Genomic DNA, 16239 nt, shown 5'->3' with positions numbered 1-16239 from the left:
CAAATGCGGTCGTCTCTTCAGCTTTTAGATATATTTTGTGGCTGAGGTTCTTTACTCAGGGGGCAGCACAGTGGTTAGCCCTGCTTTTTCCCAAAGACCTTGCAAGAAGGTCAGAGGAAATTCCATCATCGGGTCGGGGCATTTCTGTGTGAGTTTGTATGTGCTCCCTGTGTTTACGTGGGTGCACTCTGGGTACTCTTCCTCGCAAGTCTAAAGATATGCAGTTAGCACAGTCGTAGGAATGAATGTGCGTGCGAATGGTTGTCTGTCTCTCTGTTAGATAGCCCCATGTCAGCTGGGATAGGCTCCCCGAAGTAAGGTTTAGTGAGTAGGAAAATATATAAGCACATTTATGTGTTTTGTGTTCTTTAAAAAGCTTTTAATTGGTCAATATTTGACAAAAACTAGTATTTTCAGTCTCTACTAGCTAATTGTTTAACAAAAGAAAGGTGGCAGTTCCACTTTTAACAGAGCAGACTGTAGAGATTCTTTAAAAAGATTGAAGCTAATTACACAAATTACGTAACTGGTTTCTTTTTCTTTTCTTTTCTTTTTTTTTTACCAACTTTAGAGTATTTCAGTACGCAAATTGCAAGAAATTACTCTCTCTTGCATGGCTGAGGCACTATTGTGTTCACAAAATCGCATAACCTACAAACACCTCCCGTAGTGCTTTAAAACACATATACATATGTAACACATATGTAACATGCAACTTCTTTTGGTGCTTTGCTACTGGAAACTGAATTTCCCAGAGGAACCCACCCGAGGGATTAATAAAGTTTCATCTATCTATCTATCTAAATTTTCTGCTATAGTATTGCTATGACCGTATTTTGCCGGGATGACAAACACTCACGAATGCTCGCAAGGTGAAAGCCATACCAGCCGCGCTGTCGCCGCTAGTAATCATGAAGCACATGAAGGGGAGTTCGTGTGCCTGCTGGTGCGAGAGAGGAAGTCTGTTAGTTAGAGAGTCACCATGGTGAGTACAAAGAAGCGGGCTGCAGAGACATGTGAAGCCGCTGCAGGTTCACATCTTGGTGGCAGTATCAAAATACCCAAACAAGAGCTTTCAAGGCCAACATTTGGAAGACTTGATGAGAGAGCACACAGAGTTGGAGCTGTGGTGCTCTTAGCAGGAAATCAAATTCTGCTTCCTGCCTCCTGACGACTCACAGCAATCGTGATGAAATGAAAATAATGGCACTGTTAGTCACTGGTGAATTAATGACATTTCCTATTAAAAGATGACCAATTTTGCCCCCTGTCTGCGCTCAAAGGGGCTGCTTATGTTGTAAGCGTTTCTGCGAGTGTGTGCGTGTTCGGTCAGATGGGTGAACCGCATGACTCCTCACACTCCGTCTGCCTTTGTTGATGTGAGAAGCGATGCTGTGTCGCTCCAACCTGTACTCATGTCGCCTTGTGCCCTGCTTGACGCCAAAATACACACACACTGTGACTGCCCCACTCACACGTGCAGTGATTCTCCATCAGATCCTTCTAAGTCTCCACACATGCTTCTTTCCAGTCTTCACATCTCTTCACTTTATCTTTTTTACCTCCTCCCTGGTTTCTTTTCTCTCCTCTTGTACGATTTTTTTCAAGCTGATGAGGATGAGGTCAGGCTGAATATCAATCACTCAATGTAATTGTCCTTTAAGGAAGGCAAGGAGAGACTGTCTTCCTCCATCAATCTCTGTCTCTTTCAACCTGCCTCTGTGTAGTGTGTGCAACTTGCACCCCGGGGCTTCCTCTCAAGAATGATGATAATGAGGTGGATAGGGTGAGGATGATGTATAACGTCAATGTTGCATAATGGCTGTTGATCACTGTATTAATTGGTCTTGTTTTCTTAGTCATAAGCAGTGTTGTCACATTTGACCATCTGTCCTCACAGCTGTTTGACCTCAGTGGGCTGAGTAGAACCAGACAGTGATAATATGTAACATGTTTTAACATTCTGCCACTTTCATATTTTTACATATGTCATTTTGCAGTGGCTGGTTCCTCTTACAGTAGTATATAGATAATAAAAAAACTATGTTGTCATAAAAAGGAAATAAAACAAGACAACAACACCAAAACAATAAACAGGAATAGTACTTATGGAGTACTTCCCTACTCTTACTGAGCACTCAAAGCCACAATCAGCCATTCACACGCACACACACGTTCGCACTGCACTTTATCCTGTGCCTTCGAGTGCTTTTACCTATCACACACGTTGAGTCGGATGCATTGGCGGCAATTTATATCCTGCCTCAGGACACTTCAGCGTGTACTGTGGATCAAACCGCTGACCTTTCAACGAGCAGTTGATCAGCTCTGCCTCCTGGGCCACAGCGACCCCTACTCTTAGGCTCTGTTAACAAAACCTGTAATATTTTGTACGGGGCTATGAAGTCGGTCCTTAACAGGCTGCCTGTTGTGCTTTTCGGTTAGATGTAATGCCACTTCTTGTTCCCACTGTTTGTAATCAAAGTCAACATCTGGCTCGTTAGTGTTAATGTTTCCACAGCAGAGCTGTGAAGTGCTGCCTTGAGACATATTCTTCCAAACTCTGTGCCACAAATGAAGCCGTGGCTGGGAGAAAAAACACCTGTTAGCCTTGAGTATCTTTGCCTCACCTGTTTCCCTGAGATTGTGTGCGTAGGGTCTGATCTCCGCCTCCAATGAAAGCCAAGCAGAGTGACCAGAAGTGACAGCAAAACGAGTCAGATTATTTAAAACTGATAAAATTTTAAACACCATACGCAGCTCCTGTCCAAGTTGCTTTTGGTCCTATCTGGCCAGCACCATAATGTTTGCCTCGCTGAAGAGATTTAGCGTCAGAACGAATAAATCGTGTCTTATATTAATATTTTGCATCAAATGTTTAGGAGAATGAGTAACAAGGGGCCCATTTCTTACAGGTTCCTTCTCCATATGTTGCCTGGTGGCCAATAATAAAACACATTCAAACACGCTGAAAAGCCACAGTGGGTATTTTTGTCTGTTTACCGGTTTAGCAGCATTTGAAAAATTCATATCATGCATGAAATTACTGGCTGGTGTGCTGCTGCATCCAGTACAGCACCCAGCACTGGGGTTGGTTGTGCTTCGTAGTTGGGCCCATGTTTTCTTTGCATGTGTATTTTTCATTAAAGTAAGATGTCATTTGAAGTTGAATGGACAGAGCAAAGTGCTTTGAATCCAGGAGGCAAGAGGGAAGGAAGACTGGAGTCAGGGGAGGGCAAGAAGGAAAGCATTGCCACGTCATATACGAGGCAATGGGATGCTGCACCGCCGATTGTTTCTGATATAACTCATATTTTTTTTCTATAAAAAAAATAAAAACTTCATGATCTTGCCAAACACAACTTAACCCCGTCTCTTTTGTAGTATTTCTCTGTCGCTCGACCTCTTCAAAGTACTCTTCCTCCTGTGCTTTATTCTCTCATGCTTGCTTTTCCCCTACTTCTGAGTGCAGTGTTGGGATAGTGAGGGCACTGAAGGGGACAGTAATGACTAACTCTGTAAAGGTAATGATAAAGTACAGATGCTTTAGACTCCACTCTGGCTAGAGGCGCTGGGGCTAAGAAAATTACAGTCATTCATGTGTGTGTGTGTGTGTGTGTGTGTGTGTGTGTGTGTGTGTGTGTGTGTGTGTGTGTGTGTGTGTGTGAGAGGGAGAGAGAGAGAGACAGACAGACAGAGAGAGAATGAGGAGCAAAAGAAAAGAGAGGGCAGAGAGAACAACAGAGAGTTTCACAGGCTTAGACAAAGACAGACATTGCTGTGATTCATTTCCCTTGCCAGTTATTATAGCTGTCCAGTGTGTGTGAATTTGTGTGTGTGCGCGCGTGCCTTATTGTCTCTCTGCTCACCACTTGGCTTTGAGTGTCTCTTGACCTGTCTTTGGCCAGCTCTCTTGTCTTCCCATCCTGTCACCCCTGTCCAGACGCCCTCTGTCTTTCTCCCACGCAGTCCTGCCTTGAAGTGACCACTGTCACTTCAACTCTCCGTTACGGCGAACTGAAGCTCTGCACTTCACCACACAGTCAAACGTGAAGGAGGGGACTCCTTCATTTGCAGATGAGTTCAGCATGCATGAATAAGAGTGGTTGAGAATGCTCTGTATAACTATAGGTTGTCATCTAGTGTCTGGGTCTACTTGTGCCTATGTGTTCACACAATTGTGTGCTCTAGAAAGGAATACCCAGAAGCCTGTGTTTGCTGTCTAGCTGTCTGCTGTCTGTCATTAGAGTAATAAAAGACTTGCTGTGCTGCACGGTGAGGAGTTCTTGTCTTTAAGGCTCCTCCATTCCGCACAAATTGCCAGCTGCTGAGCTCTGATGGATGTTTGTATGGTGGCCCAAAAACACAGGTTCTACTTTAAACCCCTAGCTCCATTATCCCAGACAGAGATGCAGGGGAGAAAAAGGGTGTCTGTCTGTCCGTCTCCTTCCTCTGTCATCTAAAAGTGTTTTAATTAAACTGTGCCTCTCTGCAGGCCTCAGAGCGCACACGCGCGCACACACACAGACACGGCACAGAGAGGGAGGTTTATCCAAATACGCAGTGCTCTCCTTCCATTCTGTCTCCGGCTGAACCGCCGCCTCTCTTTTGTTTGTCTTTCTGCAACCGTTCTTTTTCTGCCTTTCCTCCTTCTCTCTCCGTGCCCCCTCTCATCGCGCCTGAAGAGTGACAGGCTGTGTTTTCAGCCGATGTTTGAACACAGAGCGATCAATGCCGGACAAAGGGAAAAGAGCGGGGGAGTGGGGCGGGGAGGGGCGACACAATTGGTTATTGACAGAGAATACAAAGTTTGAGGGACTGGAGGCGACAGCTTAGCAGGGAGAGAGGAACCGAGAGAGGGAGAGAGGCATGCCAATGAATGCGATTCATGTTCATGGTTAAGCATCACGTTCTGATGTGTTAACTTCCATTATTCATAATTGTTTGTGTTTACCTGCTGGTATCCTCAGCATTGTGCATGCTTAATTGAGCGTATATAAGTGACGTAAAAGTGCGAACACCTGCTCTAAGGAACAAGTGGGTGTTTGTTCCTGTGTTTCTATTTGTTTCGCTGTATTCCTCGGAAACTCCTTGAGGATCGCCCTTGGCATTTAGAAAAAAAAAAAGTCTAGTATGATGAAGCCACTCTCGTTGAACTAAAGTAAAATTTAGTTTTAAGGTGTCCATCACTGACACAAATATTGCACTGGTGGCTAGCTGGATCGTTTACGATGCATTAATGCTCAGTGAAACAGAAAAAAAGTATTTGAAAACCTTTATTGATCACGTTGAGCTCATCATCACCGTCAGCATTTCTGCTTTTACTGTACACTGCCGAGGTCTGGGTGGGTTAAAAGGTGAGGGTTCAGTTTAAGGTCACAGGTGATTGCAGTGACTGGAACAATGAAGTGTTTGCGTGGGAGAGAGAAAAGAGTCAAAAACAAGACGCTCCAAAACAGCGATCTATCCTGGATCGCTGTAATGCCTTGAGCAGCTGATGGATTTCTTGTCTCTGGCTAGCCCTCAGTTGTTGGTAATTCTACTTTTACCTCAGCTAGACCTTTTATAGTCATATAGATGTGACTTTACTTGAAGATGGTACAGCCTCCTGAATACCATAAATCCTCGTTGGCCTTGGTTTCAATCCTGCTACAATTTTTCTCTCCTGCTTCCTCTGGGAGCTCTGCGCTCTGCTTTGCTTTCCCTAATGTCTCAGACAGAATCTGTCAAGGGGAACAGTGGGATGAGAGTGGGCAAGTGCTCACTTTCCTAAAATAGGAGATGGTATCTTTCTAAGTACTTTCTCTTGTTCCCTGGTTGTAGAATACCTGATCAGGTTGAGGCTTGATACATTTTGAAAACTGAACACTGCAAATCTGCCTTGTTTAAATCTCGTAGTTTAAAAGCAGCTGAATTTGCTCACGCATCTCTCTCTCTCTCTCTCTTTTGTTTTAGCCATTCTGAATATAGAGGATGAGATTTGAGAACTGCAAGGCTGTAAGGCTGTAGTGTAGGAAAAGCACAGTTTCCAGTGAGCGGCTCCCACATATGTGAATTCATCTGTAGGCATACATGTGAAGTGAAGACAGCGCACCGAGTTCGATATGCCTTTAGCTTTTGGATTATCCTGACTGGAGAAAATGTAAATCTTCTTCACGTTAATGCTCATTGACTCCACATCATTTTTACAACCAGGTAAAAACAAGTTTTCTGCTGTAAAGTCAGACATATTAAAAATTTATAAGAACCTGTATTCCTCAGAAATGCAAGGGATGGGACCAGTATGATAGAGTGGGGCAAAATTAAAGGAAAACCTGGACTCCTCATCTCTACAATGAGGGGATCCAATGGCTGTTATGCCATGAGGGCCATTTTCCTGCTTCAATTCAGGTCAAATTATCCCCTTATAGAGAAGGGTCCCTGCAAATGAGTATAAATTGTCATCTTTAGGCTATGACTAGTCATTTTTAGACTGATGGTAGTGGTCTGTTCCAAAATGACAGTGCTACAGAGGCCCTGAGAGGTCAAACACACTGCAACTTAAGAAAACACAAGCAAATAGTAAAACACTTTAAATGAATGCAAAACAGACAATGGAAGTAAAACATTTAATCAAAAAAACTCTGAAGAAGCACTATATAAGACCCAGTCCATTTACCATTGTGATTATTATCATGTGATGAGAACACACATTCCCTGCAGCTTTTTCATCCTTACAAAAGTCTCAGTTTCTGTCACTTTTGCAGCTTTTATTGTCACATTATTGTCTTCCCCAAATCACCGCCATTCTGGTTTTTGAGCGTTTGCAGAGTTTTTCTACTTGCTGGTGGTGCTTAAATTGCAGTGTGTCTGACCTCCCAGGGGCTCTCATCTAAAGGGGTCTTTGAATGTTTTGGTGAGAGATAAGCTGACGTGAATCATCAACAAAATACCAAATGAGCGACTATATTTTGGGAAAATGTTTGAGGCACTTGTAGCCCAAATGCCAAAATGCACCGAAGCTGTTCAGTGTCCCAACAGTTTTTATTTGTTTTGCCTTTCATTAGTCACCTGTGTGTAGCTGTTCAACAAAACGAGAGAACATTTGGAGCAGCTGACCTATTGCAGCTTTCAAAGTATGCCTACACTTTTTATGTATGTGCTACTTTTGTGCTAACTTTTCATGTTCAAAGCAGACCCTTATATCCCTGCCGTGCTGTCACACGGTCTTTTCCAGTCCACCTGTGCACCTACACACTCGTGCACACAAGGGTAGAGTTCATGTAATACATATATGAGTTGCAGCACGGTTTATTTTTATACATTATTGTAATATTCTTGAAGCTGTCCAGGCCATTTTATTTATTTTGACTACTGTCACAACTTTTCCTATTTATCTGTATAGCACGCATTTTGTCACGCATTATCAGTCCATATACACAAATCTGTCTTCTGCAATAAACATCATTGATATACTGCTTGGGATCTACTCATCATCATTAGAGTACCGCGTCTGACAAAAGAGGTCAGAAAGACTGTGTCCTTCCTGCCAGGAAAAGCTTTTGACAGCTTTTCCAAGACGGACGTGTCACATCGAAAATGTCATGGGATAATGTGCGATCAACAGGACTGACCCGCAGAAGGTCAGCGGCTCTCTGCTCCAGCTGAGAAGCACAGACTCTTCCAGAGAAACTAGAGCAGGGGGTCTGCCTTGTCCAGATTGCTGGTTATACAGGGAGGCAAAAATGTCACTGTACTTCTTCCATGATGGTACAAACTATCAGCACCTTAAATGTCTTCTTGAAATGCACTTACAGAGTGGCTTTCCCCCGAAGCTTGAGAGGGGCACACAAAATAAGCTGTCATACAGACATTTTCTCCCTTTCGATGTGTGATAGGTTAGTGATATGGACAAATTTGGCATTTTGCTTTTTCCATACCTCCTCGTCAGTGAGGTCAGCGACCAGGAGAAGCCGCAGATTTGCCATAGATCAGATTCACTGCACTGCTCTTTTGTCAGGTCGGTAAATAATTTCTATTCCCCCCCCTTTTTTTTTTTTTTTTTTTTTTCTCCAGAGAGCAGCGACTACAGCGAGGCCGAGGTTCTTCCTGACTCCTTCCCGTCAGCGCCGGCAGAACCTCTCCCGGAATTCCTGCTAGAACCCGAGGATGCTTTCATAGTGAAGAACCGTCCAGTCCAGCTGCGCTGCCGGGCGTCACCCGCCACCCAAATCTACTTCAAATGTAACGGAGAGTGGGTGAACCAAAACGATCACGTCACTAGAGAGAGTCTGGACCAGATCACAGGTGAAGACCTGCACGCTCACACACTGTAAACACACACACACATACACACACAGTAATGTCACCTTGTATTTTACAGACATAAACATCATCCTCAATTACTAACATCATTTTCAACTACATAATCCATTAGCTCCTATAGGATTTTATGTGCACGTTAACTGCTTTTGGCCTGCAGCCAATGCATTATTTATATGCACTGTGAAAAATGTGCCTCACTAATCTCTCACTCTCCTGCTCTTCCCGTGTCTCTTTTCTCTCTCTCTCTCTCTCGCTCCCTTTCTCACTCTGCACAGGCCTGGTGGTGCGGGAGGTGGACATCTCAGTGTCGAGGACCCAGGTGGAGGAGCTGTTTGGACTGGAGGACTACTGGTGCCAGTGTGTGGCCTGGAGCTCAGCTGGCACCACCAAGAGCAGCCGCGCCTACGTTCGCATTGCATGTCAGTATCAAGGCGGCGTGTTTGCACATGCTGCACGTATGCGTGTGAGAGACAGAGTGAGAGAGCAAGAGGAAGAGAAACAGCGAAAGGGCAAATGTTTTCAACTTTCTCCTTGTCACACGCGTCAGTTTAAGTATATATGCAAATAAATTGCCGTAACACTCCATCTTGATCCCTGGTGGTAATGTGGGGCGCGGTGTGATTGACACGTCGCATGTTTATGAGAGTCTGGAGTGTGGAAAAATGACACAGTTACTGAGGCTTTTGGGGGCTTTGCCTGGTGTGTGTGTGTGTGCGTGTGACAGGCAGTGTCGCTGAGATAAACTGAGTGTCACTCTCTGCTGTCACAGGGCAGCCTTCACTAACTGCTGACTGCATGTGTGTCGCCCTCTGTAGACTTGAGAAAAAACTTTGAACAGGAGCCTTTGGGGCGGGAGGTGCGTCTTGAGCAGGAGGTGCTGCTGCAGTGTCGCCCCCCAGAGGGCATGCCTGCTGCCGAGGTAAATGCTTTTCTCCCCACCGTCACTCTCATCACCTACAGATGAGGACTGAATTTGTAACCCCCCTATGAAATTTAAAGTCTTTGTCAAAACTTTACCAAGGACTTTTTTTTAAAGAGCATAGGGTTTTCAACATTACAGCATTTCTACACATACTAGCTCTCTTTAGAGAGCTTAAATTATCTCTATTTGCACACAATAACAGAATTATTTCAGAAAAAAGTGATAAAAGCCAAGATTATTAGCCTCCTGAAAAACTGACCTTTTTATTGAGGCGTATTACAAAACTAAGGGTTATCGTCCAATTTACACACAGCATAAAAACTTCAGCAAGGGTTTGAGCTGTCACTTGAGAAAGCATCACAGCAAAAACAAAAGAAATCTGTTTAGACTTAAGAAAAAGAGTTGTTGATGCTCGCAAAGCAGGAGATGGATTTACAAAGTTATCGCAGCATTTCCAAGTGTCAAGAACTGGAGGGAGAAGTATGATCATGAAATTCAAAGCGAGCCATACAGTACAGAACAAGCCTGGGAGAGGCAGGAAGCAAAAGATTTCAAAGGCTCTGGAAAGAAAAGTAGTGAGAGATGAGTCTAAAGACCCCAGAATAACTGCCAAGACACTAGTGAATGATTTAGCGACGTCAGGAACATGAGATGAAACTGGAGCGCTTTAACCGCAGAAGCGCTGCTCATGTTTGGAGAAAGAAAGGAGAGACATACAACCCAAAGAGCAGTGACCCCATCGTGAAACATGGTGGTGGGAGTATTATGCTTGAGTATGACTGAAAGTAAGAATCCTGACAAGATGGAAGGAATCAGGAACAAAAATGGATATGTGAAGATTTTGAAAGAAAACTTTCAAAGAGAACTACCTCCAAATGCTCAAAGTGAACGTTACTGACTGACCTGCACAAAACTCTGACTTGAATCTTAATGAAAAATCTGTGGGGTGAACTGAAGCTCCATGCCAGAAGACCATGAAATCTGAACTGCAGGCTGCAGGCTGTTATGCAGCAAAAAGGACGCACAATTGACCATTAGCATTGGGAGAGCTAATCATTTTGACCCTGGTAGTTTTTGTGTTTTCTGAATAAAAATCGTATTTATGTGCAAAGTAAAATATTATAAGCATCCAAACAAAGACACGCATGTTTGGAAAAGCTGTGTTAAAAAATTCCTTGCTCTGTTTAACGGCACTTTGGAAATACTTTTAAAGAATGAATTTTTCATAGGGGGGCTAATTTGTTCCTCTTCTGTAGCCTTTTCAACACGTTCACACTCATATTTTTCTTCTTGATTCTGATGAGCAATAAACAGCTCAAATCCTTTTGTGTTGTGTTGTTTTGATTTCAGATTTATGCTGTGCAATCTGCAACAGCATAAAACAAAAGGAAAGAAAGTAAAGGGCGAGATGCTGACATTTTGACACCATCAATAAAAGAGTCACTAAAACACGCAAAGAAATATGCTTGTGTCATGTTTTAACACCAAGCTAGTCTAACTGTAAAACCTTGTATCTGAATTGCTTATTTTACCCACATTTGTATTGTGAAAGCTGTCTTTTTCTTTTTAGATACCTATTAACCAGGAGAATTTTGACATAAAAAGCACGTTACGTAAATTTCAAAATAAAAGCAAATTGGTTTAATTATAAAATTATACCAATTTTGTTAATGTAATCAGTTAGTTATGGATTTTTGCCCATTAAAAAGGCAAAAATTAGTCAAAATAAAAGTGAATGAAAGACATTTTTCGAGAGAAGAAACAAATTAGTGTTTTTGCTTGGCAAAAACAATCACATTTTGACTGCATGTTTGATCAATACTTTGTGTTGTGATGGCTTGATACACTGCAGGTTTACCGTGTTTACTGAATGGCTCTGTGCGTGGTGAGATGACTCATATTTATGCATACACACCTGCTGATTTTATGTGAAAAACATCGAGCATCTGAGACTGTGAGAGCTAATTTCTTGTTTTCTATATTTACTCATTGTGAGTGTGAAGCGCCTGATTTGTAATTTTATTTTTTTATTTTTTTATGTTGGATAATTATAACTTTCATAACCTTTTTGAGGCTTCCTCATCTTTATTTCAGCGGTATGTGTCGGCCTATTCTTGCTTGTCTCCAGGTTGACTGGCTGAAAAATGAGGACGTCATTGATCCATCGCAGGACTCCAATTTTCTGATCACAATTGATCACGATCTGATCATCAAGCAGGCCAGACTTTCGGACACGGCTAACTACACCTGTGTGGCTCGAAATGTGGTTGCCAAAAGACGCAGCAGCACAGCTACGCTTATTGTTTATGGTAACACATCCGTTTCGCACCCCCTCCACACCTCACACCTCCTCACATTAATGACACGTTTGCTTTGGATTAAAGAAAAAAACTATGAAATGCTGGTTATGAATTCGACTTGTGACAGCATGTAGCCATTATCAGAATCATCTGTTTGGTTCTTTGGTTTAGTGATTCAATATGCTGAGCAATAACTGACTGAAAAAAACAATGAATTGTAATTTTAGCCCCTCTTGTGTAAATCTTTAATACTCAGTAAACTTAATTAATGGTAGAATTTTTTCAGTAGATGTATATTAGCAGTTAAACCACTAAAACAAATTTAAAGTTCTGCTAGTAAACCTTTGATCTTTGGACGAGTTTAAATTATTTTTACTTTTATGATTATTAGAATATTATTACCAACATTACTGTAGACCAAGCAACTCCACTTTCTGCAACTGCAGCAGCCTCTTCCCACCAGGAGAGTGAACGATGCACACAAGAAATACTTAAATCGCACCCACATCATGCACCAAAAGCACAGCTTTACCCTACAAGCAACATGATCCCAAGCATCCACTGCCAATGCACTGCTTTGAAAAATCAAATCTCCTATCAGGGCCCTACACAATATCAAGCATGTTGTTTTAATGTTGCACCTGATTGGTGTAAGTGTGGTAGACAGATTTCAGTAAATATACCTCAGGAGGTGATCCTGGCCATCACTCACTGATATGTATGTTAAATATAATAGCAAGAGTTGATAAAGTGATTGTCATGAATGTTAAAAATCATCCACGTATTAACTTTCAGACTTGCTCACTTTGTCTCATTTTGTGCGTCTCAGTGAGCGGAGGTTGGTCTTCTTGGACGGAGTGGTCGGAGTGCAACGCTCGCTGTGGGCGTGGCTGGCAGCGTCGGACACGCAGTTGCACCAATCCGGCCCCTTTGAACGGAGGAGCCTTCTGTGAGGGCCCGCCGGTACAGAGAGTAACTTGCACCACGCTATGCCCAGGTGAAGACCAGATACTCATTTGTTGATTTCTAAAATGTTCAGATTTTAAGTAAACAAACAGCTGCCAGTTTTGTTCCTCAGCTGGAGATAATTTATCTGAAAGTGCTCTATTGAGGTGATACGGTACTATGAGGTATTTAAGATAAGATAGGGCCTGATTCATCGAGACCTTGTATCTGAGGAGAAGGATTTAATGTCCATTCAGGATTTAACAGTTAAGAGAAGCCAGTATTGGAGAAAAAAGCTCTTTTCAGGGAGCATTTAAAGTGGCCTGACAATAATAAATTAGATGAATTATTGAATTGAACTAGTTTTTCAGCATCACTCTGAGACAGGACGTTTCTAATTTTAGAGATATTGTGCAAATGCAAGAAAGCAGACCGTAACATTTGTTTAAGATGCTCATTGAAAGACAAATCATGATTTAAAGAAATCCTCCCAGTGTTTCTGGATGCCTGATTAATGCAATCGAGTCTAAGTACCTGATTAGACACCAGGCCTAGATCTTTGCTTTCTCCATTCACCATTCAATTTCAATAAACATTGTCTGATCATATTTGAGGTTGTGGTCCATGTTAGAGAAAACCAGACGACTGTTTACTCCATCATAACTTTTCCCAAAGAGCACAGAGGAGTGTTTGCTCTTACGAAAGCCGTGGCTTCACTGTTAAGAGGTGCCTGCACTGGGAACACAGTGCAAAGTTGTACAGTCATATAACATCCTGTCTAGACCACCCTAACTCCAAAGCACAGAATGTTGTTTTTTTTTTTTTGTGCAAAATTGTTAAATTATGCACTTCGAGCCATTACATATGCATCAGACTGCATTATAACAGCATGCCCAACTCCCCTTTACCCGAAGCGATTAAACTGTTTTGCTGTTGGCTTACTGTAAAGTGACTCACATCTCTGTTTTCATTCCAGTGGATGGAGGATGGACTGAGTGGGCAAAGTGGTCCGCCTGTGGGACAGAGTGCACCCACTGGCGCAGCCGAGAGTGTCAAGCCCCCCCACCCATAAATGGAGGAAAGCACTGCAGTGGCAGCATGATGGAGAGCAAGAACTGCACTGAGGGGTTATGTGCAAGAAGTAAGTGTCCAATATGTTGGAACTGGATGTTAAACATCAAAGCTGGGTAAATATTTGGCTTATGTATATGTATTTCTTCATGTATGTAATGTAACCTAATACTCTCCCCTGCCTTTTAATAGAGACCACCATCTGTTGAATTCACTCACTGATGCTTATAGTTGATAGAAGATGGTGTTATTGATGTATCCATAGGGGTCATTTCCCTAACAGCATAATTTCTCCTTCAGGTGGTTGTTGAATTGATCTCGCAGGCGCGGATTTCTTTGCTCACACTTTTATAAGACATATTATATTTCAAAGCTATTTGGTAAGAAACTGTATTCCCGAGGCGTTGAGCCACTGCAACATGGTGAGAGATATAAAAAAAAAAAGGGGGGGGGAGAGGGAAATCGCAGACAGATGTTTCAGGAGGAAAAATTCAGGTTCACAAGGAGAGCAGGCAACTGATCCACATCTAAAGAACCACAGATGGAGAGAGAGAGAGGGGGGAAAGTGAAAGATGTGCGTGGAGTGGGAAGCGAGCATGACACAGCCAAGTCGAAAAATTAGCACAGGGAAGAGCATATGAGAGTGAGTCAGACTCGCGCTGACACCCAATGTGCAGCCTGTGATGAGCTGGGAGGAATCCAGCTGACAGCGCATTAGAATCTTAGAGATGCACATCCACAAAAGGCAGGGCGAGAGAAATACATTCAAGCACACGCTTAAAAGACACACACACAGAGATGCAAACACGCCCAAGTATGCAGAGACAAACCTTCTAAATGCACGTGCAGCTGGGTTGCAGAAGGTGTGTGTGTCGCAGGGGGGATCATATGCACACTCAAACCAATGCTGAGCGTCAGCCGTGTCAGCCACACACACACATGCGAGTCCTGCCATAAACAAGCTTCCACAGAGCACCCACTTTAGACGGAATACGCTGCTGTCCGATCCGGCTGCACGTAGCCGGCGTTCTAAGGAGGCCATCGGGGGAAAAAACGAGCACTTGAGTGGCTCTGACAGGGAGCGAGGATGAGAAGCACTGTGCTGTCGAAAATCTGTAAATGTGTCAGTCTGCAAACTACAAGTTACTGACTGACTTATTCATGTTCCCAGCACATCATGTATGACTGTCCCGTGGTCACAAACACAAACACACCTGATGATATTAGAGCTCTTTGCATCCCTCGCACGCTTTAATCAGAAATCAGACTCTTTAGCTCACGCAATGTTAATCCCTCCGAGGATCGGCTAAATACCCCGAGTCGTAAATGTGCAAATGCTCTGAGACACCGTAAACCCTCATCTTCATCGCATCCTGGTAGATTCTAATTGCAATTGGACAAATGGCAGCATCTGGGGAAGCCATTTGTGCGTTCTGATGATGCCACGGAGAGACGCTTATTTGATTTGAGATCTAGTCAGCGACACAATCCTGAAAGATGGTTTCCATATTTCCTCAAACCACTTGGTGATGATTCACGCCGGTGTTATCGTAGGAATGATTGTTCCCGTCAGCGGAGATGTTTTTTTTGTCCTCATAGGATGAAGAGGATAACATTCAGGTTTCAGTCTACTTGGTGTCAGTCATGTACCACACAACCGCCAGAGTCCTGGTTCATTTTCTGAAGCAGCCTCATCCATATGATACTGATATTATTCAGAGTGTTATTTTTCCTCATGCCACAAATAAACAGTTATGCTGAAATTTATCTCACATTTTCGCACATTTCTAGAAGAGGTTTGATTGTTTGTTTAATATGAATTTATCATTTCTTGCCTGTAGTATGCATTTTATGTTCACAGATTGAGCTATTGTTTACGTTCCTGTTTTGGCTTTGTATTATGTTATTGCATCTTTCATTTGCATAACAAACCAGTCCACCCATTTTTTACATTATGTTTTTTTTTTTTTGGTTTTTTTTTTCTCCTGTTCAAACAGATAAAAAGATTTCTATTGAACATACAAGCCATCGTAAGTCCACCTTCCCATGACTTTGCTCTGTCACCGCTTCACGCCGCTTGCCTTTTGCGTTGTGTGTGTCGTGTGTCTCTCTGCTCACGCAGGTTAGGACTCCTAACACCTTGCGTTAGCACGTGGGGCTGAATGCGTGCAGCTTTTTGTGTTGCCTGTCTGTCCGTGCTTTTATGTCAGCTTGCATCACGCTCAGCGTAGACACGCCTCACCTTCTTGTCCAGCCTGCTTATGAGTGTTGTTATCCACGCTTGTCTAGTGTGTTGACTAAGTGTAACATTGGTTTCAGAGCTGACTCAGTCCTAGCATGTCTCATCTTTTGTACAGAAGCTTATTGTGATTGTAAAGGGGGGGGGGAGGGGGGGGGGGGAGAAAAAGCAGTATCTGATTACAAAATGCTGGTGTAATTACACATACTGCCCAGAATGGTTTAGCGAGAGCTACTCCGTCATGACAACTCTGTTATGGAGTGAGCAAAATGACATGCCTCTAAGCTGAGACTCCTTGATCCATAGGCTGTGTGGTAGAAGCACAGCGCTCGCAGGAGAAAAGCCCTTGATTTCTGTCTGACTCTCAGTTAATCTGTGATATAGTTTACATTTGAAGTGATGGTAATTCCTCCAGCTCAATGTGATGTGGACTCAGGGGAGAGCAGCCTTAGTAATGC

General features: G+C 43.0%; 1 protein-coding gene across 4 annotated transcripts in view; it reads left to right on the top strand.

The window, feature by feature from the left end:
• Positions 1–16239, top strand: part of unc5b (unc-5 netrin receptor B) — a 54005-nt gene that overhangs the window by 27075 nt on the left and 10691 nt on the right. For 3 of the 4 annotated variants that reach the window (XM_085297217.1, XM_085297215.1, XM_085297219.1), the window contains exons 2-8: positions 8056–8286; positions 8580–8723; positions 9120–9223; positions 11355–11535; positions 12356–12523; positions 13448–13612; positions 15540–15572. In XM_085297217.1, coding sequence (XP_085153343.1) covers positions 8056–8286; positions 8580–8723; positions 9120–9223; positions 11355–11535; positions 12356–12523; positions 13448–13612; positions 15540–15572 — 1026 coding nt within the window. The remainder of the gene's footprint in view (positions 1–8055; positions 8287–8579; positions 8724–9119; positions 9224–11354; positions 11536–12355; positions 12524–13447; positions 13613–15539; positions 15573–16239) is intronic. The other variant, XM_085297218.1, reaches the window with a different exon arrangement.

The sequence above is a fragment of the Mchenga conophoros genome, linkage group LG13, assembly GCF_057382185.1.
Source record: "Mchenga conophoros isolate Kocher_MC1m ecotype Shallow Benthic linkage group LG13, M_conophoros_male_GT1.1, whole genome shotgun sequence".
Lineage (NCBI taxonomy): Eukaryota > Metazoa > Chordata > Actinopteri > Cichliformes > Cichlidae > Mchenga > Mchenga conophoros.
This window is presented reverse-complemented; position numbering and strand designations above follow the sequence as displayed.